General features: G+C 51.5%; 6 protein-coding genes across 6 annotated transcripts; 3 read left to right on the top strand and 3 right to left on the bottom strand.

Moving 5' to 3' along the window:
- Positions 1 to 28: 28 nt before the first annotated feature.
- On the bottom strand, positions 29 to 1,415 carry IAR55_000903 (uncharacterized protein; the record flags this gene model as incomplete). Its single annotated transcript, XM_066944034.1, has 2 exons — positions 29 to 844; positions 1,128 to 1,415. 2 exons carry the CDS (start codon positions 1,413 to 1,415, stop codon positions 29 to 31), a joined length of 1,104 nt encoding a protein of 367 aa, XP_066805235.1.
- A 269-nt stretch (positions 1,416 to 1,684) lies between these two features.
- On the top strand, positions 1,685 to 3,532 carry IAR55_000902 (uncharacterized protein; the record flags this gene model as incomplete). The annotated part of the gene is made up of 9 exons (XM_066944033.1): positions 1,685 to 1,748; positions 1,902 to 2,179; positions 2,419 to 2,547; positions 2,601 to 2,687; positions 2,746 to 2,848; positions 2,900 to 2,970; positions 3,029 to 3,256; positions 3,311 to 3,340; positions 3,401 to 3,532. The coding sequence occupies 9 exons, from the start codon at positions 1,685 to 1,687 to the stop codon at positions 3,530 to 3,532; spliced, it is 1,122 nt and encodes a 373-aa protein (XP_066805234.1).
- A 1,306-nt stretch (positions 3,533 to 4,838) lies between these two features.
- On the top strand, positions 4,839 to 7,258 carry IAR55_000901 (uncharacterized protein; the record flags this gene model as incomplete). Its single annotated transcript, XM_066944032.1, has 3 exons — positions 4,839 to 5,827; positions 5,886 to 7,176; positions 7,235 to 7,258. 3 exons carry the CDS (start codon positions 4,839 to 4,841, stop codon positions 7,256 to 7,258), a joined length of 2,304 nt encoding a protein of 767 aa, XP_066805233.1.
- A 4,549-nt stretch (positions 7,259 to 11,807) lies between these two features.
- On the bottom strand, positions 11,808 to 13,966 carry IAR55_000900 (uncharacterized protein; the record flags this gene model as incomplete). The annotated part of the gene is made up of 10 exons (XM_066944031.1): positions 11,808 to 11,981; positions 12,041 to 12,250; positions 12,373 to 12,450; positions 12,514 to 12,621; positions 12,685 to 12,737; positions 12,862 to 13,088; positions 13,150 to 13,318; positions 13,375 to 13,395; positions 13,459 to 13,722; positions 13,792 to 13,966. The coding sequence occupies 10 exons, from the start codon at positions 13,964 to 13,966 to the stop codon at positions 11,808 to 11,810; spliced, it is 1,479 nt and encodes a 492-aa protein (XP_066805232.1).
- A 405-nt stretch (positions 13,967 to 14,371) lies between these two features.
- IAR55_000899 (uncharacterized protein) lies at positions 14,372 to 16,038 on the top strand (the record flags this gene model as incomplete). The annotated part of the gene is made up of 6 exons (XM_066944030.1): positions 14,372 to 14,668; positions 14,774 to 14,918; positions 14,992 to 15,099; positions 15,160 to 15,550; positions 15,607 to 15,652; positions 15,727 to 16,038. The coding sequence occupies 6 exons, from the start codon at positions 14,372 to 14,374 to the stop codon at positions 16,036 to 16,038; spliced, it is 1,299 nt and encodes a 432-aa protein (XP_066805231.1).
- Positions 16,039 to 16,190: 152 nt separating this feature from the next.
- On the bottom strand, positions 16,191 to 17,316 carry IAR55_000898 (uncharacterized protein; the record flags this gene model as incomplete). The annotated part of the gene is made up of 2 exons (XM_066944029.1): positions 16,191 to 16,915; positions 17,061 to 17,316. The coding sequence occupies 2 exons, from the start codon at positions 17,314 to 17,316 to the stop codon at positions 16,191 to 16,193; spliced, it is 981 nt and encodes a 326-aa protein (XP_066805230.1).
- Positions 17,317 to 20,918: the final 3,602 nt, after the last annotated feature.

Genomic DNA, 20,918 nt, shown 5'->3' with positions numbered 1-20,918 from the left:
CTCAATCGAAGGGCAGAGGTAATGAAGGCTACGAGACTTCCTCAAAGTCGTCCTCGTCGTCTTCACCTTCGTCTTTGTCGTCGCCAACGTCATTCCCGGCAGTGCTGGTCGAAGGAATTTCCATGTCGACGTCCGTCTGCTCTTCACTTTCCGCTTGTGGTTGCGTGGGGACCTTTTCTTGCTCCGTTGGTGGAGCGACCTCGACACTGATAGCCTTTTCAGATTGGGGCCGAGTCGACGTTTTCGTACCGCCTTGGTCTCTATTGACCTGGCGGCTCGCTTCTCCCGCTTGCAATTCGTCGTGGGGTTCGCCGACTTCTACAGACTCTGACGTATGGACTTCCTCCATGAGCTCGTCATCGTTATCTGTCTCGGGGAGTTCTTCCTCACGGGCATCGATTTGCGCTGTCTCAGTCAAGACATCTCCCTTCTCCTCCTGCTTGATGACTTCTTGTCCAACTTGTCCAGCAGAACCCTCTCCCACACCCTTCCCTTCATCTTGCCTTCTTTCCTTCTCGCCACTCATTGTCTCCTCCCCTGTTCCATCCGTGCTGCCGATCTTTTCCCCCAACCCTTCGTCCAGGTGCACTTCGGCGCCACTCCCAAGGACTTCCGCAACCTCACTGACCACCTCTTTCCTCCCATTCTCCACCTCTACCCTGACCAACGCCCTCTCATAATCCCGTCTTCGGACCGTATCCTCCTCGTCGCTTAACAGCAACAACAATTTGAGCTCGTGCGCGATGTCCCGGATGTTGAGGGTGGATCGGATGAGGGACGATGTTCGCAGAGGGAGGTGGAGAGGCAGGGTGGAGGATGTAAGTGGGGAGGGGTTCGGGGAGATCTAAGGGCGAAGAAGGAGAAGGGGCAATTAGTACTGCGTACGTAGTTGGTATCGTCCGAGGTTGGCAGGTCACGTTCAATCGTCTGGGCTCATTGTGTCTTGAGGGCAAACTCGAGACTGAAATCAAGGGTAAAGACGCGGAAGAGGGGGGGGGAGGGGAGGGGTTTGATCATGAGTTGGGAGACAGAATCACAGCTCAGTCATCGTCGAAGGCGCTGTCCCGCTGACAACAACCCGGGTCCCACATACATCAACCTATATCATAGAAAGACTCAATACTCACATCAGCCAAAGCGACCAGGTCCTTCAACCCTTGCACCACCCCCTTCATCTCCTTGTCGATCCTCTCGTTCCATCTCTCATACTCCTTTTCCAAAGCCCTCTTCGCCCTCTCGTCAGGCGATATACTCTCGGACGAAGCACCGTTCGGATCGGTGAACAGTCCCCCTGCAGAAGAAGCTGAGGGACCGCTGCCCGGGTGTCGACGTAGACCGAGTGTAGCGCGAGGGAGGGAGGCAGGGTTGAGTGAGTCGGTCTTGAATGGTTGAGGGGGAGGAGGTGGTGCTGACATTGCGCTCGGTGTGAGTCGAGACTAGTCCAGAATACGTGTGAGATTGGGAGGTTGGAAAAGGACGAAGGACTAAGGAGGAAGTCACTGCATTTTCTGTCTGTTGTTTTCGAATCAATCGCGCGAGGTGGAGGATGACCACCACCCGTTAAAAAGCAATTGGTTCATTTTCCTTCCGCCCTGGTTCTTTCTTTGTTTCTCAGATCGGACCATCCGCTTAACAGTTAGATGGACGGTGGCATCACCTCACGAGCTCTCGATAGATCGCGGAGATGCTCCTGAAACGTATATCGGATTCCTTACCGCCAAAGCTAGCGACGTTGATCCCGGAACTCGGTGAGTGGATCCTTTCTGTGTCACTTTCTTCTCAGGTCGATCATCGTCACGATTTCTTGCCAGACCCCTCCTCACTCTGTTGGATCACCTTATCCTCCAAGGATCCTATTTCTGACTGTCTGCATGACGTACTGATCCGTTTGAGTATCGCAGAATCCGCCGGTGTCCGAACCACGGAATCACTCCTCTTTACTCCTCCACTCACCGTCCTCAACCTCATCCCTTCACTCACCGCAACTCAACTCGACCACCTCACCTCTCACATCCTCAAACTCACAGCTCCGCCTCCTTCACGAGGAGACCATGTCAAGGCTATCGATACTGTCTGGGCAGGATTCGGAGTGAGCGGACTGGACGAGTTGGTAGAGGGGCCAGGGGGTGAAGGGGGTTTGATCTTGGAGATTGCTGGACCGAGAAAGGTTGGCAAGTCTGTGAGTTGCTTATGGCTCCAATCCCTCAACTTTAGTGTGCTCTGCACGGACTGCCATCCGTCGTATCTGTTCTACTTTGCGTTATCACCGGTGCACGCCTTTCGATGTTCAGTATCGATTCAATTCATCTCTATATGACTTCACTTTGTCTTCCATGTTTCTTGTCTCTGCCCTACTGTTCTACTTTTCATCACATACTCAGTAAGAGAGCAACTAGCTCAAATATATGTCTCCATCAGCTACTGGCTCAGCATGCTGCTTTGCGGATTCTAGCGAGCGACATGGAAGCATCGTGTAGGTGGATCGATACAGAGGGCTCGTTCGCTCCAGAAAGAGCTAGGACCATCCTCGAAAGCTGGGGTGTGGAGGTGAGGTGAATCATTTGACAGGAGGAAATGGAACTGACTGCCAGACCTCATAGGAGCCAAAGACAATACTTGCGAGGATGGTGGTCATACCTTGTTTCAGGCTCGAAGCTGTCTTTGACGCCGTCGCGGAGCTCAAAGAGGTCAGCTACAGATCGTCCGAGCAAGTACAGTCACAGCTGACACGTCGGTAACTGCCAGTCCATCGGAAATGAACAATCAGATCGACCATCGACCAAAGTATTGGTGATCGACACGATTTATACTCACTTCAAAGATCTGCTGATGAACACTTCGGCTCAAGGTGAACGATCACCTACTTGATGTATGTTATACAGAGCTAATATCACCACAGGTCATGCCGACCTCATCACTCTCATGGAGGATGTTGCCTCGGTCACATATTCTCGAGGAATGTCGTCAATTGTATGTGCTAAATCTTCTTGCGACAGATCGTATCATTGATATCTCGTGCTCGAAACAGATCACCAATTCTACCGCCTTATCTCAACCTACCAATCCTGTTTCCGTGTTCAATAGAGTAGACATCAAGCCTGCTCTTGGTACATCTTTCACTTACTGCACCGACATCACTCTCCTGGTACAAGAGACTGGGAGAGTATTTGGGATGCTGGACGAGGAGGAGAGGCAGAGGATCAGGATGCAACCTGGATTGAGAGGCATGGTCGAAGTGATCCGAAGTCGGATCTCGGTGAGCTGCCCATCGTGTTATCATCCAGGTGCCGTAGCTGATGGGACCTATCAGACCACCGGCAATTGGGCTGTGTTTGAAACTGTAAGGTGGCACAGCGTGAAACCTGCACGATATATATGCTAACTTTTGCCTGATCGGTAGGACGGCACACGACTTTATGATGTACTACCTCCGCATGAAGTCGACGAACGCACCACGCGTATCTCAGCTGGTCTACCAACAGGTCCTGCCCGACCGATCCACGGTTCTCTCGCCCAGACTATGATTCCATAGTCGTTCAGGTCGGTCATACTTGTGTTCCGAGGCGGTTGGCGATGTGCCACTTTGCACCACATCACCGGTGATGGCGCACCCGGTCCCGAACAGCGGCAGTTAGTCTAGCCACTATCAGAGGGAAGCTTGGAGATCGGGTTATGTAATGGGACAATGCGGGGCACCACAGCCTGAGACCACAGAGATGTGATAGAGATATCACCCCCATAAGACTCGCCATGCTATGCTAATGCCATCCATGCATGTATATGCCGATACAAGGGGTCAAGCTCGGATCAGACTGTTTGTGTTGTTACTACGAATGTTGTGCTCCAGAAGGTGATGATGGATTGAACATGGGGTAGCTGTGAAGTGGAGGAAGAACGACGAACGCTATCTTTCCAAGCTGTTGTGGACCCTGAGGATAGGATCACCAGCGTCAGTCTCTCTCCGACAATAATTCCCACTGTCTATTGCTGACACTTGCTCCTTTCTTCTCCTTGCCAGCAGTGTTGGTCATGCTACATCTTGCCACCACTTGGAGGTAGTCGACGGAGACCAGACCCCCCGTAGAGAGACGACAAACCTGTGACACAACGTCACGACCTGTACACTACCATCCCACCTGACTCAACCCACTCTCCCGCGTCGTCGGTGAAACCCAGTCGCAACCGACACGCACACACATCCGTCTCAACCTCGTGAGTCGCTTTGCCCCTTCCTCTGTTCATCTCTTTGCTCAATCAAAGTCCTGCGTTCTTCATTTTTGGATATCTCGATTCCACAGCACGCGTTGCCTCAGTGAGACGGCATGAACTGATACACCAGTGCAAAGTTGCCACCCAGTCTCACTACATACACTTTTCGCCGCCGCGTGAACCACGAACGGTGAGTACATCTTACAACATTCTCCGTCTACATCTACCCGTCGACCGATCGTAACCGCTTCGAGTCTCCTCCCATCCCTCAGGTCTCTGTCATACGCACAAGCTGACACATACGGGCAGACATTCACCTTCCTCCGATCAGACAGTCCTCCGGATAACACCGAGTCGAATCAGGTAGGAGGTGACAGGTTGGTCTTGCCGTTGATAAATCAAGGTGAGTCGACATCTCTTGTGAGATATCTCTTCCGACTGTCGCTTTTGCGTTCTGTTCTCCTCTATGCATGTCGGAGACAATAATCCTGTTCGCCTTTCCTTCTCATGCCTGCCCTCGGCTATCTCGCCGCCTCCATTCCATGACGACGAATTGATGTGGCCTGTGAGAGTTGCGCTCATTCATATTGCGTGTCCTCCTTTCAGTCTACCAGTTCTTGCAACCCATCATGACGAGTACCAACCCAAACCCATCTCACGAGCCTCCCCGTTCTCCCGCTACGCCCCCACCGTCGTCTCACGCTATGACGTCCTCTCCGCCTTCTTCTCCCTCCTCATCTGATCTCCCTCATTCGGATGATGAGGCACTCACCGATCTGTCCGACTCATGGATGGAGGTCGAATCGTCTGTGGCTCCATCAGTATTAGGAGACCTCAGCGATACGAGCAGCGATTCTCAGGATCAAGACCATGAGTCACGGTCAAACTTCTTGGCCAGCGCGGATAGGGAAGACAGCGATAATGACGATCACGATACTCAGCATGACGCAGTCGTAATCAACGGATCGCCATCTCTTGCTGGAGGCGACTACACCGATGCTGAAGCGTCCACTTCCAAGCTCGGATCGTCTATGGACACCATACAACAAGACTTGGATGAATCGACGTCTTCATCCCAGATTCGGCTGATCTTCCCCGATCCCGGCGCCTCCTTCTCCACGATTTCGGACTCTTTCAGCGAAGGTGTCACTCCAAACGCTGTGAATATGAACGCTCATCCTTTTCTTCAACCGGAAAACAAAGAAGGACCACGCGCTGATGCCGAACCCGACAAATCGCTGAAGTCATCGCCTAGGCGTAGATCTAGTCCCATCAAAAGGGGAATCGAAGGGTCTTGGCTCCATTCCAGCAGCAAGCTCTGGGAAATATCTTCGCCTGCGACACAGGGGCACGAGTATGAGTTGCTGTCCAGCACAGATGACATGAAGGTTTGTGACAACCAGTTTAATGTCGGCAATTTGAACAAAGCCGGACCCATACTTACTTACATGGGTCTGCAGTATCCTCTTGCCGAAGCCGATAATCAAGAGGAACACGGTGCTCGCGATGACAGGTTTCGGGTGACGCCTGAGGTCATTGAAGACCTCACATCTCTTGACCACAGAGCGAAGGGAGAACCTACGGAGGATACCGGTAGCAAGAACATCATTAAGAAGTGGTAAGCTTGGCAGCTGCTTGCGACAATCTTGAGTCCGAGCTCACGCGAGTATCTTTAGGATGTCCGTTATTGCTTTAGCCTCCGTGCTCTCCGTCGCATTTGGGTCCTACGCAGTGTTCCGCCCGCTCGACATTCTTACCCACGAATCAGCTGCTTTAGTTCAATCAACTGAATCACCGAAGTGTTACACTCTCTGGGCTCCCTCGATCTCTTCCCTGCTTGAACCCAAACCCCTAACAGCCGACAACATCGACGCTGGTAAACCGCCCGGCGTCATCGCGGATCTTCAAATAATCAAACAGGCGCTTTCTACTTTTTCCACGCCTTCAAAGAAGGCTGAAATGGCTTTACAGGCGTCGACTACCAATACCCCTCGTGCAGGAGCGGACATGAAAGAGGTACCGCGTCGACCCACTTCGGGTTCCTCTACCTCGTGCTGCTCCGTCGCGGTCCGCCGAGACCAGGTGGTGGCGCTCACTGTGCCACCTTCAACAACGCCCTTCGATCATCGCTCTATGGCGGAGAAGTGGAGTCAGAAGCTGCTCGGTTCCGAGCAGCCCAAGACTTTCCGTCAAAAGAATGTCAGCTCTTCAATCGTCCCGAAACCCGATTGCGCGTGCGATCTTCTGACGATGTTGCGTTCCGAGGTCCTCTCTCGATTACGAGGCATTGCACAACCTACCAAGACCTACGCCTTGATGACATCTCGTTACATCGACTATTTACTGGGACCCATCTTCGCCTCTCTTGACAAGGAGCTGGGCGATCTATTGAACTTCGTCCTTCGACTCGGCAAGCTCGCATCTTCGGCCTCGCACACAGTCTTCTCCCGTGCTTCACGTGGGGCGATCGTACTCAGCTCGAACTTGCGCCAAACCCAGTCTAATATCTCCAACTTCTTTACTTCGCATAAACCAGCCTCAGGCGAAGAATCCCTTGCCCGAGCGCAGGCTATGCTAGACACCTTGTCCGATTACGTCGAGGCACGATTGGACGGTCTTTCCGAAATGATCGAAGAACAGGCGGACACGATGCAAGAGAAAGGTATGGACAGTATCAAGAAGGCAAAGAGGGGCCTGGATAAGCTCATTCGGGACGCGAAACGTCTTGGAAAAGATGGCCAAGGCAAAGCAATGCAGATCAAGATGGATGTCGGCAAAGATGGACCCTTGCCATTCAAGCAGATGACGTCGAAAAGGGAGAAGAGGGCGAAGCATGTCCATCGAAGTGGTAGACGCAAAATCGAAGAGAGAGATGTAAGGCTCAAGAAGTTTGAGATCCCAAAGGTATCTTACCCGCCTCCTCAGCCCCCCTCGAGAGCTAAGAGAATATTCGACATGATCCATCATGTAAGTCCACATACATCATACCCGTAGTGACTCACCAAGGCTGACACGACAATGGAAGGGCGCCGTCGCGCTCGTGGTTTGATCTCTGTCTATGAGATTGCGAGTAGTCTTCGATTCATTGTACATATTTTGTTTTTTTGTTGAGAGTTGACATAATTAGTAGCAGTTGTAAATAGTTTTCCAAATCACCATCCATCCGATCGAGATTTGTTGTGTATACATTTTGCTCTAGCTCGTGTTGATATGAACGTTTCTACCAATCAACGGATCGATTAGCTGCATGTTCCTAAATGACGACGAAAATCGTGTTCACTGCGCGGGACCTGCCGTTGTGTGAGAGAGTGAGAGCCGAGCCCCACCGAAAGACCACCTTTCATCTCATGGCAAAAGACATATGCACTGATGGACAAACCAGTATAGCTTTGACACAAGCGAGGTTGCGATTGTACCGCACAGAGAAGCATAGACAACAATACATGGTATGATATGATATTGAATGACAAAAGACATGATTCTGGATTGGACATCAAGACACCACCAATCTTTCCATTTCCACCTATATAGCACTTCCACTCTCACTCCCGCCATTCTATCCACCAATGACAATCCTCTTTCTCTTTCTCTTTTTTCGTCGATCCAGTCCTAGCACAGCTCGACTGTATCTGGATATCACTCGAACGAATGATGTTATCGACCGAATCGACTGATTCTCCACCCCACTCCAATCCATCCTCCATTGTATGGTGAGGAGATACAGCAATCACACTCTCTCGCCGATCATCTCTTCCCTATCCCTCAGTCTGTCTCTATCATCACCATCCACGGCCCCTGCCGTCGATCCATATCCGTTCGTGTGTGCCGTCGGAGTGGTTGCAGAAGAGGGCGCAGCCACGGTGGATCCCGTGGTCTCACCGGTACCAGATGCAGAACCAGACCCAGCTGAGGACGACCCTGTTTTGCCTACGAACCAAGCTGGTACCCATCCCCTCTCACCGGTATCAGATCTGATTCTATAGCCAGAATTTGGGTCAGCCTTGTACGCAGAACAGAGAGAGGTCTACGGTAATGGGCTTGGCAGTGGTAGCACTCACGTATAGCTCCTACATACGTGAACACACAAATCAATTCGTCAATCGCCAGTCACATCAGAACGCTGCATCCGATCACTCACCAATGACAGTATTTCTTGTACACTCTGACTTTCTCCCCTTCCTTCAGAGTCAACTCGTCATCACCCTTCGCATCGTAGTCCATAAGCACATGTCCCGCATAACTGCTCGACATAATCGCGGACGGTGGAAGAGGTGAAAGACCGGGATAAGAAGCGATCTGACCGTTGGACGTTGGCGAAACGACGGAAACAGGCTGAGATAATTCGAGCAGGCAACCTGAAAACCCACAGGGTAAGCTCATCGACCGTTCGCAACAAGTGCAGCAATCCATGTGATGACTCACCAGCCGGAACCCAGCCCGAGTTCGTATCTGCCAGTACACCCAGACCATCTGGGTCTTTTTGGACCACATACCATCCTTTCGCTTTGGAAATAATCACATATGTAGAGCCACTGACCGGCTGTCAGCTTCAAGTCTGTGCTTCGGATGTCACGCGAAGACCCACACTGCGACGTTAAACTCATCCTCCCTGTCTGCAATATACCTGGTAATAGACTGTTATCAGTGGATCCCGACATACGGCCACTCGCCTCACTGCCCACTCACGGGTAGATGGCCACAGCGTAAGTGACATTTTGCGGGTTCCCATCTGCGTCCAAGACTGTTGCTATACCCGCTCCGGGTCCGCTCGCACTTCGACTGCCGCCAGCTGATCCGCTTCCACCCGCATCTCCCTCTCTCAGACCGGGACTGGGCAATTCAGGGAAAGCTCCGCCGTTGGGAGTATGGCCGTGTCCATCATCACCTCGAGAGCTGCCAGGTTGTAGCGTAGCCTTGGTCGGAGAGATGGAAGTGTCAGATGTGGGCTTGATCTTTGGAAGCAGATTGACGGTCGATGTCGAGGGTAGACCGAGCTTCTGAGCCTGTTTCTGCTGAGCGACAGCTATCGGAGATCGGATGTCTTTCTGCGAAGGTGGAATCTTGTCAGCTGGCGCAGAATCACAGGGGTGACACCTCGAACATCTGTGGACATACAATATGTCTAAGCATGAAGACTGGCCTGTGACCGGTTTCTTTCAGTTTCTGGAAGAGCAGTAAAGGTTTCTCGTCATAGCTCAAACAACGTTCTGTAACAACATCAGCTTTCCCATGACACTTTTGACCCTTTACAGCAACATACCTGTATTATCGAAACAGATGAACAACGCATATAGCTTCCAATCATCGTTGATCTTATACTTCTTCAGTGCAGCAGGTAACACCTTCCAGCACGGGTCCTCCAGCGTCACCCTGAAGGATTTCGCAGCGCTATGAGCCGCATCTTTCGCTCGTGATTTCTCCCTATCTGACGGACCGGCCGACGACGACGAAGAGTTGGGGTGAGACGATGACGGCTGATTGGACGCTGAATTAAAGACGGGAGGTGCGGATGAAGATGGCTTGCCTCCCGCTGAGGAAGCTGAAAGGGATCGGGAGACATTACTGGCCGCTGGGGGTGGAGTGTTCGTAGACTGACCGGCGGCACTGGTACCAGGGACAGATGAATCCGACATGAGACGGGTGAGGGGTGGTTTTGGCAGTTTGGCACCCTGCATATGATTGCGATCTCCATTCCCACTAGTATGGGCCAGTGGCGAATCGAAAGGATACGAAGCTGTCGTCGGCGTTGGAGTGAAACTATCTTGAAATGTGGCCGAATCGGACGTCAGCGGTACAGGAGGATTTGAGTTGGTCGATGAAGCGAGAGAAGAAGGAAAGACGGTGGATCCTCTTCGCGCTGCCTTTGTTGTTGTACTCTAGTAAAGCAGCCGCTTCAGCACACACGGTCAGTCAGTACACTCGGCCACTCACACTATCCGTATCAATGCCTTCTTCGCCTCTCTCCCTGAAATCCCTCCATCTCAGACTTCCACCTCTTGCCAATCCACCCTTCCCGCCTTCCATCCCCGGTATGCCTCGAACCTGTCTTCCTCCATCTGACGAGTTCGGCAGAGGCACGACGATGCCGTTGTCTTCTAGAGCGGAAAGTAGTCTCGAATGATCTCGTTCGATGTATATCAGGCGTTCATCTATGAATCGATGTATTGTCTTTAGCATGCTGAGCCCCGTTCGCGTCCATGAGTAGGAATACCCGGTCCCACTCACGTTGTTCGTTGATGAGATCCAGCAATCTGTCCACGTCCCCGGGATGCACTTTTTCCTCCTCAACTACGTCTATCGTCATGATCCCACCCATCAGTGATTTTCCCATCTCTCGACTGTTTCGTTTCACGCCTTGAAAAGATTCGCGCACACAACCGCAACTCACCTTGAGGTCTCCAATCATCTTGTGCTATCTCTATCCCCTGGTCTTTCTTCAGCTCCCAGACTGCTCTGAGGAGGTTCAACCGATGACCCAGACTCGACATCCCCAGGTCTTGCAGCGTCGCATGATTCATCGCGCTCAGTACGTCTCCCGTAATACCATGTTCTGTCAACAGACAGATGAACTTTCAGATCAGCTTTCGAGTTTATACTAATACGAGGAAACCGGAGTTCGTGACTGACCATAGATCACATCTTCGTACTGTTTCAGACCCAGGTGTGAGAGATATGAATGGACGGCGGCTTCGTCCCATTCCAATAGGGACATGGAGGGAGAAGCGGCAGTGGGTGAGGTGACGGCCATAATTCCCGGAATCAAGCCTCTGACCTCACAAGGCTATCTATCTGATGAGATAAATTGGGATGTCTTGGTGAGAGAGATTCGGTCGCGTCGACAGAGAGAGAGAGAGAGAGTGAAGGAGGGAAAGCTGTCGAGATCAAAGGTGCACAGAGGGAAACGAGGCGGTGATGTCGATGAGGATGGTGGATTGAGGGTTGAAAGGAAGGTTGACAATTGATGGGTTGTTGACGTGTATGAATGATCATTCGTTGACGTCGAATCTGTACGAGATCGGACACGATAGAGGAAAGGATGTGCGTATGATATGACCCGATCCCTCCCTTCAGATACCACTCCAACTGCGATTCTGAACAGGCTTTGCTTTTGCAGTACGCCGACAGGCACACACGACGGACCCAGTACCTCGGTCCACGTCCTATTTCCCTTTGCCGTTCCTCAGAGTCGACGACGACCCTCAGTTGACGCTGCAGCTCCTTTGCGAATCAAAGCACTTAGCCGTCAGGCAGGTCGTCAAAGGAGCAAGGGCAAGTCGAATCAGGTCCGCAGAGAAGAGAACGAGGTGAAACGACGCAGAGTAGAAGAGATGGCGATGGGTTGGGTATGAAACGTTGGACGTCAACGTTGTTTTTGTTGTTCTCTTTGGAAACCATCAGTTGTGGCAGGCAGAAGTCACTGACCTCCCAACCTACCGCAGATCAAACAGCTCATGAAACACGCCTTGGACTTCTCATCCTGTCTATTGGCAGCAGATCAGAACGAAATGAAAGTGGAGAGCTGCTCTCTATGAAATTCCATGCATGCAAGAGAATCCTCTACTATGGATACAGATACAGTTGATGTTTGACTTTCTCGATCAATTACTCTCTCCTTGGTACAACCGCCTCATCTCATTCCCCAGCTCCAGTCTCCTGCTACCTTCAAGGTAGTGCATGGCTTCCTTGTATGTTCTAGGTACGACCACTTTACCGACGGGCTCGTGGTCGTCCTTCGCCATGGTGAAGAAGAAGGTGTTGGTCTCCCTTCGAACCTGTTCTCAGAACGGAACATTAGATCTTTCATTCTTCTTACGATGATACAGTGACTCACCCCAGTCTCCACCTCTTCTACCTCCGCTTTGACCATTATGTGTACCTTCGCTTCACCATCTGGCCCGTCATGCGGTTTCGTGGTTTTGACCACCTTCGAAGATAGTCGGAGGACTGCTCCGATAGGGACAGGTAGACGGAACGTGATCTGATCGAGAGAGAGGAACCGAAGTGGTTTCGATGCAAAGAGGGCAGCATTGGTGAAACATAGCTCGCTGAAGGAGAGAGTATAAGCAATGACACGTTTCAGTCAATGGTCTGCTTACAAAGCCTGGGGAGAAAACAATGGTTAGCTTCTTGCTTTCCGCTTGTGTTTCGGAAATTGACACTCACAAGTCGCATTAATATACCACCAAATACCTTTCCATGTAGATTCCTGTCTTGCGGGTGCATGAGCTGCACTGTCTCCATCTGATGAGTTTGTTGCACATCAGCTCGCCCATCTGTTTGATACTTGTTATCGCCGTTGCCCACCTCCGTATCTTTCATCCGCACTACTGTCTCCCCGTCAATCTCAGTCGACTTGTTATCCGTCACCTGCAGCATCAGATCATGCAGCTCATTTGCCTCCTCGAATGAGGGCTATGATGAAGTGGGCGCAATCAGTAAACATGTGACAAGAAAGGCACCTCAACCACCACTCACCGGGACTTTGTCCAAGGCGTTCATTGCGCTGGTCCTTCGTCTCTTCTGGTGTTCTGCGAGTGAGATTGGGTCAGCTCCCGTTCTGCAGTCATAGCACAATGACAACATCACTACAGTATCGCGCCATTTGTATTCGTGCGACTCTGCTGATTGGTGTAGAAGAAAGGGTTGACCTACCATCACCAATGACCTGCAAAATTCGCTCCTCTTCCGATTCTACCACTAAAGGCGGGATCATCCTCGCCTTATGGCTTTTCGAATCCCGACAGACCATCGCGAATCGACCCAGCATGAGGGTTTTCCAATTCGTATCGGTGGTGTTCACCCGTGACCCTTCCATCTTGACGACCACCTCCATACTTGATCTCCCTGTCCATGTCACAAATCCAGAGAATTTAAGGTCTCTGGTGACCCGGGCGTCAGTGCGAAAGGTGACAAGGATAGGACGACGGTCTCGATACTCACCGGACGTTATCCCTGTTCAACCTGCCGAACATGTCCAATCGATCTGCGCTAGCTGTGGCGAGATACAACCCGGCCTTGGCGGAAGCCTCGTGGAACGCTTCGGCAGAATTGGTCTCCGGTGCAGGGAGACAATGTCGATACGCTACTGCTCCTGCCAAGGAGTCGAGATCTTGATCACAACACGATGTTTAGCTTGGATCGGTTGGGGAGAGACAGGTTACTCACGCTCGAGTAGCTTCCCCATCCCTGTATCGCATTGTCTGTTAGCTGTATTACCTCATACATGTTGTACGATTGCAGTCCACTCACTGAACCCTCCTGAAGTGTTCACATATCTCTCATACAGCTTCTTGTCGCTCGCGAGCGGCAGATCGAAACTCGTAAAGCTCTCACTCATATGTCTAGGTTTGAGTGCATCGTCGTCCATTTCCGTATAGGATGCTCCAGTGCCATTACTCGCAGAGCCAGTAACACCTTGCGATGCTAGGTCGGGGGAAGAGGAGGAGAGCCATGGCGCTGGGAGAGCTCGCATGACGAGTGGTGAAGGGTGTTTCATATCGGCTGGTGAAGATTCTGGGGGTGCATACGTGCTTTCGTGAGTCTTAGGCTCACAAATGGCATGGGCAAGTGGAACCGACTCACTTGCGATTGACGTTGTCAGTCTATCGATCTCCCTTAGAGCATAGAGTTGTTGGACAGGCGTGGGTGATTGCGGAGTGACATGGACAGACGAGTTCCACCTAGCACTGGCCACATTTCGAGGTCGACTGGTGGGGGTGGGCATCCGTCGAACAGCAGCACGGAACACCGCCGACATAGTGTAGTATGAATGGACTGAGACGCTCTATTGTGATTCGAGATTGTTTGTCAACTCTGAATACGACGAGAATTGACAAGTGAACGTGGTCCTATATCCGCTTGTTGTTCCCAAGTTTCAGTTTTATTTATATTTCGTATGACGTTATCGTTCCCGGACTCCGTCGGCGGCACGGACCGCCGGGATTCGTTTTGATGCTGTGCCTGATTTCGGCGATCTTCGGTGGCAAAACAACGGACTACCAGACTACCGGTAACGATGATGATAACAAAAGGGGGATGACGGTCAGATGAGAGACGGAGTCGGCGATGACCACAGCAGTGCTGTTTCCATTCCATATCCGTTTATCGCAGCGACATCACATCTGTTCGACTTGTTTGCACGTCTCCGAAAGCTCAGGATAAGATGCAGGTGGTCACCAACGGGGTCCATCTCCTCTCCGCTTCAACTGCGTCTTCTTCCTCTTCGCAGCACCGTTCCATCCCCCTTCATTCCACCTCCACAGGTCGAAATCACCTCGATGTCGGCGACGTTGCACCAAAAGATGGTCTGAGACTGTCATTCTGCTCGGCTTCAGACGATAAGCTGATAGGCGATGTGGACGTGCCCCTTCGAGCCGGTCGAAGGCTGCGAACAAGAGGGTGGGAGAGGTTGCACGTGGACGCTGCGAGTCGAGGGGCTTTTTGCGTCTACCGTCTTTGGGTGAGAAATCTACTGTCCTTTCCTCCCTTTGTCCTCACCCGCCGACATCCATACATCGAATTCTGTGTCAGCTACGACAAATGCTGACGGAACACACATTCGCAGCGAAAAGATCAACATACAACGATCGACACCGTTTTCCTCTTCCTGCAGCCGGATACTGCCAATTTCCTCTCCTACATTCCAGACGACACACCTTTAGGCAATCTCACTTTACCAGGAACTCATGAGTCTTGTGCTTTGTACGGATGTGAGTTGTCATTGCTGGCAACATAAGTTTTGCTGTGAGTTGGAACACTGACTGTCTGTGCACATCCAAACAGTTCCCATATCGCAATGTCAGCAGCCGAGTACGCCTATCGGACAGCAATTGCTTGACGGCATACGTTTCCTCGACGTCCGACTTCGCGTTGTAGGCGATGAATTGCTCAGTGTGTTTCCTCTATGTTCAGCTTTTACCGGATGAGTATGTGCTGAATACTTGACAATAGTGTATCACGGTCCTCGTCCCCAACGATCTTCCCTCACTTCCCTGCTCTCTGTCCTCCATGCCTTCCTCACGGCACATCCTACCGAAACGTTGATTCTTTGTCTGAAACAAGAGACCCCGCCTTTCCATCCCCAATTCTCATCGCTGGTGTACAAGGCTTTCAAACCTTACATCGGAGATTTCTGGTTTTTAAAAGAAAGAATACCGGCCTTAGGGGAGGTCAGAGGGAAAGGGATGTTGATGACTCGCTTTGATCGGGATGGGTCGCCAGTCGATAAGATGGAGGACGAGTGGGCTGAGGGAATGGGAATACATCCCTCAACCTGGCCTGATTCGAGAAGAGATGGATTCGAATGGGATTGTAATGGGACAACGGTGCGGACGCAGGACTGGTGGGTGTTGTGCCGCCTTTCTTGCGAGAATTGTGCGATACTGATCACTGGCACAGGTACCGAGTCAAGACGTTTCTGTCCATTCCCGAAAAATACGAAGCGGTACGTAGCTCTAGCCTACAGCCAACTCCTTTTCTTTCCCGTCCATGTCACTCAAGCTATTTCGGCCGATGCAGATCATCAACCATCTCACTCCCACGCTCACACCCCCTATCTCACCACATCCCCCATTCACACTGTCCTTCACTTCCGCGTCATACTTCCCCCTCTCGTTCCCTACGGTCATCGCCAAAGGTCTCGGCTTCCCGTCGTGGGGCTTTGGCGTGGAAGGCATCAACTCGAGACTGTGTCGGTGGTTGCTTGAGTGTATGGCGGCTGGGGAAGGGAAGAGAGTGAGGGGATGCCTGCCGATTGATTTCTATCGACAATGTGCGGGCGATGAGGGTTTGGCAGGAATGTTGGTCCAGATGAACTTTGTGGAGTGGTAGGTTGTTCATGAGGTGGACTGGGACTCGATGCTTGCTTTCGTATCCCTCATCGTACAACGAATCCATTTGATTGACACCGAGTGATGGGGTCGTTGATGGAAGTGCTATACATATCGACCTCTACACATTGTATGCATATCATTCAACTGGACTTAGATGAACAAACCGGCTTTCTCATCCATATCACCCTCTTCCTCATCGGTCAATCTGATTCCTCTATCCCATCTCAACCAACTACAAATCCACCCAACGAAGACACTCCACCACCAACTCAACCAATTGGAGGAAACGACCTTCTCCTTCTCTGTCTCGTTGTCCGCCTTTCTAATACCATCAATGGAAGTGACGATCAAACCAAATTCCCCTTCTTGTTCTCCAAATCCACTCCTACACATGAGACTGATCTCATAGACGCTATTTGTATCCAACGGTACCCATCTCGCCTCTCCTTCTTTGACTTCGCGACCTCTATAAAACGCCTTGAAAGCGTTCCAACCAAGAATGACCTCGTGGCCTTTGGCTTGGTAGCCTTTCTCACTTGATGACGGATCACAATGACTGGAGGAAGGGGGTGAGCCGACGACGAATGACGCTTCGTAGGAGAGTTGAGCGGCACGAGGAGGGGCTGGCACTCTTGGATGTTTGGGAATATTTGACGTCGGCGAAGTCTTCAGCACCAAAGTGTATCTCGTCGGTTTGGCAGGTTTCATCGTTTCATCGTCGTCCGGAGAAGAGGATTTCGTGGTGGTGTCGAGAGAAGGATCAGGTAAAACGGAGAGGGAGATTCCGGTGTATTCGGTTCGGGGAAGATGGAGAGGGTATGGACCGTATCGATAGACCTGCGAGGCGAAACCTGCTCCGCCGAGAGTCTTGATGTCTGGTGGTGGGGAAAGTCAGAGTGATGAGCACGGATACAACACGGGTCATTTTACATTCATTTATACAGGATGGAGATTGAAATCATTATGACGCTCGCTCGTTCTGAAATGGGAAGGAAGGAATGACCATCAGATCACACTCACCTAACGTCCCCCAAAATCGAGCACCTCGGATAGTCTTCTTCTCCTTCACATCCCTCTCCTTCCTTTCGTCATCATCGTCGGCAGAGACCTCTGTGACTCGACCCGAGACATCGATCTCTACCGGATCAAGATGTGACACGGACGAACCGCCCCTTACTCGATCATCGACAGCTCGCCAATGTGAGAAATGGAAGGGCGGGAAGAGAGGTTGATGATGATGCGGAGGGAGGGGAGGGGTGAGCTCGTAGGGGAACATCGGGTCGGAGTAAGTGGTGTAGGATGACTGACAATGGGAGGTGGCACCGAGGAAAGGTTGAGAAGACAGGAGGATGAGGTGGAAGAGGTGATGTTGTTGTCGGTCAACTGAACGCGGGACTAGTTAGTTAGTCACTCGATTCGACGTCATAACAACGAGAGCATCTGTGGCAGCATGCGGTGCAGGCGTGGCAGTGATCGTGTTGTATTTCCCTTCACCTTCAAAGATACGTATCTGCACCACGTCTTGTTGCTTGGGCCGAGATGAGGTCTCGCTACGCTTCACCTCAAGTTATCGAGCAACAGCTGAGTGTGACATGACAGACAACACGCTGTAAAGGAAAAGATTCTCCTTTGATGCTCATCCCGTGCCGTGTTCCGACCGGCGTCTTCTTTTCAGCGTGCGTCGCCCTCGTGAGCGCTCATGCCGTCAAGGCAGTCAAAGTGGGAATGATGCGGTGGCGACGAGGTACATGAATTATAAATGAGTAGGTCATATACAAGATCGCCTCTTACCTGACCGATCAAGCGGAACTGTCCATGATCCCATCTATCCAACACCACAACGACCACTGCATCCCCGCCATCCTCACTGTACCTCTACACCCCTTCTTCAACAACAAACAAGTCCACAAACGCCAGATAACCCCACACGCCACTCAAGTAATCAGTACCTCACCATAATATCATCCTTGACCAGCTCACCGCCATCGTCCTCTGGGTCAGAATCGACCCACACCTCGGCCAAACCCAAGATCGGGGAGTCTGCCTATTCTGTATGTGCGGGACAGCCTGCTGATACGATTTGCGGGACCTGATTGATGTAGGATATGCCGCCTTCCCAGAAGTGCAGCAGCACCACCCTTGGCTTCGGAGGTGAAGGCGCGATGTCAGAATCTTTCGCTGCTGACTACCCCACCGTGGAAGTATAACTTATATAGGCAGACTTGAGCGAAGTTTTGGTGCGAGTAGTACTTTGGGTAGGTCAATCTGAAGATAAACCTCCACACAGTAGCTGCCCTGATCAACCTCGGTATCGTTTCTTTGTTGATTGTTGATCTACCACTTGGCGATTTCGGCGCTCGCCCACCACAGTTGGTTCTTCCATGAGCAAAGTCTGAGTTTCGTTCGGACGACCAAACTTTCTGTACCAGAAAAGTCTGAACGAATGTCAGAGAGTTACAGAACCAATGCACAGTCAGCTTCGATTCAGGCCGGATTCTTGAATCTGAGCCTCGCATCGCAGGGAAGACGGGCATCTCACGACCGGACGAGAGTGCCATATCTAAGCTCACCTCGAGACCAGAGCTGGCTAACCGGAAATGGTATGCTCTGGTGGAGTAAGAGCATGATGCACAAACACATACTGTGACTAGTCGATACCTGCCCTTGCCCTTCGAGCCAACAAACCGACGATCCTCGATTCTCGAGATTGGCACGCGTCTCATGTGCCGATTCCGACGGGCTGGACCACACTTCCATGGTAACTTAATTTGTTGGGACTGTAGGATTGGAAGGTGATGCGAGCGAGGCGGTCTTGAGCGGTGATACTGTATACTCTCTTACTCGAAGGATTGGAAAAGAGATTGGTGACCACGACACGGACGTTGCCTAAGAATCCGAGGGATCTTGAAAAGCGGGATAGTCGAAATACCATACACTTGGTGGCACGCTCGACTGGTGGACGATCGACTGTACCCCCCGATTTCGGAGCCTATGTGAGTGTCCCTTTCGGTCATCGACAACGACGAAAAAGTCATCCCAATCAAGTTCTGATCCTTTCCTTGCCTCTGCATTCGAGCTCGTACTGTATCCATCTGCACCAAGGCGATACGCTAACTGCCGCACTTGTATGACAGAAACGCATCCAAGCAACTTCAACCGCGATTTCCCAGACCCCCATCGAGATCCAGCTGAATGCCTACACAGACAAGTCTCGCCTCAGCGTACAGTACACATCCGGTCAATCCTATCTCTGATCAGGTGTGTCCTGGATGAGCGGGGTGTTCGGCTCTACTCTCTCAAACCCCGGATCCAGCACAAACAAACAATGCTCGGGAGTACGTCGGGAACAGTCTCAAACATATGACAAAGAACCGATATGGCGGCGGATGGGGATGATACTGCAGCTAATGCGATCGGAACGCGAGGTCAACGATGATGTTGCGGGCCCTCGTAGATGGTTGTATCGTCGTTTTCGTCAGCACCTTATCAGAGTAACCTAAAGTTGACAGGATCGGTTCATAATGGTTGTTTCACTCAGCAACAATAACGTCAGATCGATAATCTGCAGGGCTGCGGCGTCAGTCATCGTCTCGAGCCAAGTTACTAATGTGGGTATCTGGAGATTGTAGAAGTCATGTACTGAGGGCATCCGGCTTGGCTTGCGTTTGTCGTTCGCTCCAGCCAAAGGTTCTGTGCTAGATTTCTTGACCTGGACATGCCTACTACCGACCAATGAATCATAGTCATCAGTCCATCAGTATCCCGGGCAGGCTTGTCCGCCCCTTCAGAATGAAAAGAGGAGTCACAACTTGCACGGCCACCTTTGCTCCAGTCAGCATCAGACAGTCCACTCCAGCAGACACTTTCCCAACCTTGCGTCCTTTCTCCATTGCCTCCCTTCGTTCTCCGATCGTTGTGACCTCATGCACCTCTCCGTCGGTTTCAGCGATTCGTCTGGCTCAGGTCTAACCGCCTCAGTCCACACCACCACTGATTCAGTCCTCCATGAGCCATTGGTCAAGCCCCGCCTGTAGCCGATATCTCAAAAATCTGCATCCATATTTCATTCTCTTCTAATGAGCAGCAGCGTGCTCCTTAGCCTTGGAAGCGACTGTTCATCATCAATGAGAGTATCAATCAGCTTTGTTCTGCTTGTACGCGGCGGACTACTCACCGAAAGGGTTCTTGGGGTCTTTCAATGCCTCGGGAGCTAATTGACCAACAAATGAATCAGCATGATTTCTCATACTTCGAACTGATCCTCTCATGTCCGCTGGGATGAATCAGCGCTTAGCGGTTGGACTCACTGCTGACGGCGATATCTTGGAGTTTCCAAACACCAGCAACGACGACGACGGCCGAAGCCATAAAGGGCCAAAGAGGCTTTGCGATCTGTACCACGGAACGAGACACAGATGTCAGTACTCGTCCTCCTGCATGACCTCTTCCCACTCCATTGCTACTCGAACGATGTCGGGCCGTACAATGAAGGTCGTACTGGTGTTTATGGGGATGGGTACAAGGATAAGGATACTGCTAGTCGGAGACGTACAGGAGTGGGCCAGGCGCGGAGACCGAACATTTCAATCGGTTTTGAGCTGTCCATTGCCAAAAGACATCAGTATGACATGGTCCCATATCTGATACGCTGGATCAGCTTGACTCACGACTGGTTTGACAGCAGAAGGGGTGGGTGGGCTGGGAAGAGAATGCGCATTGACTGATGACCACTCGAGATGTCCAACTTGATCCGTCTGTCCCACAACCCGGACGCACAGAAAGCGGAGGAGACCAGAGACCACCTCGTTCGGAGAAAGACGGGAATTTCACATCTCCACCAGATGTGGCACACACACACCCCTTTTCGGTCCTGGTCAC

Source organism: Kwoniella newhampshirensis, chromosome 2 (assembly GCF_039105145.1).
Source record: "Kwoniella newhampshirensis strain CBS 13917 chromosome 2, whole genome shotgun sequence".
NCBI classification, from domain to species: Eukaryota; Fungi; Basidiomycota; class Tremellomycetes; order Tremellales; family Cryptococcaceae; genus Kwoniella; species Kwoniella newhampshirensis.
This window is presented reverse-complemented; position numbering and strand designations above follow the sequence as displayed.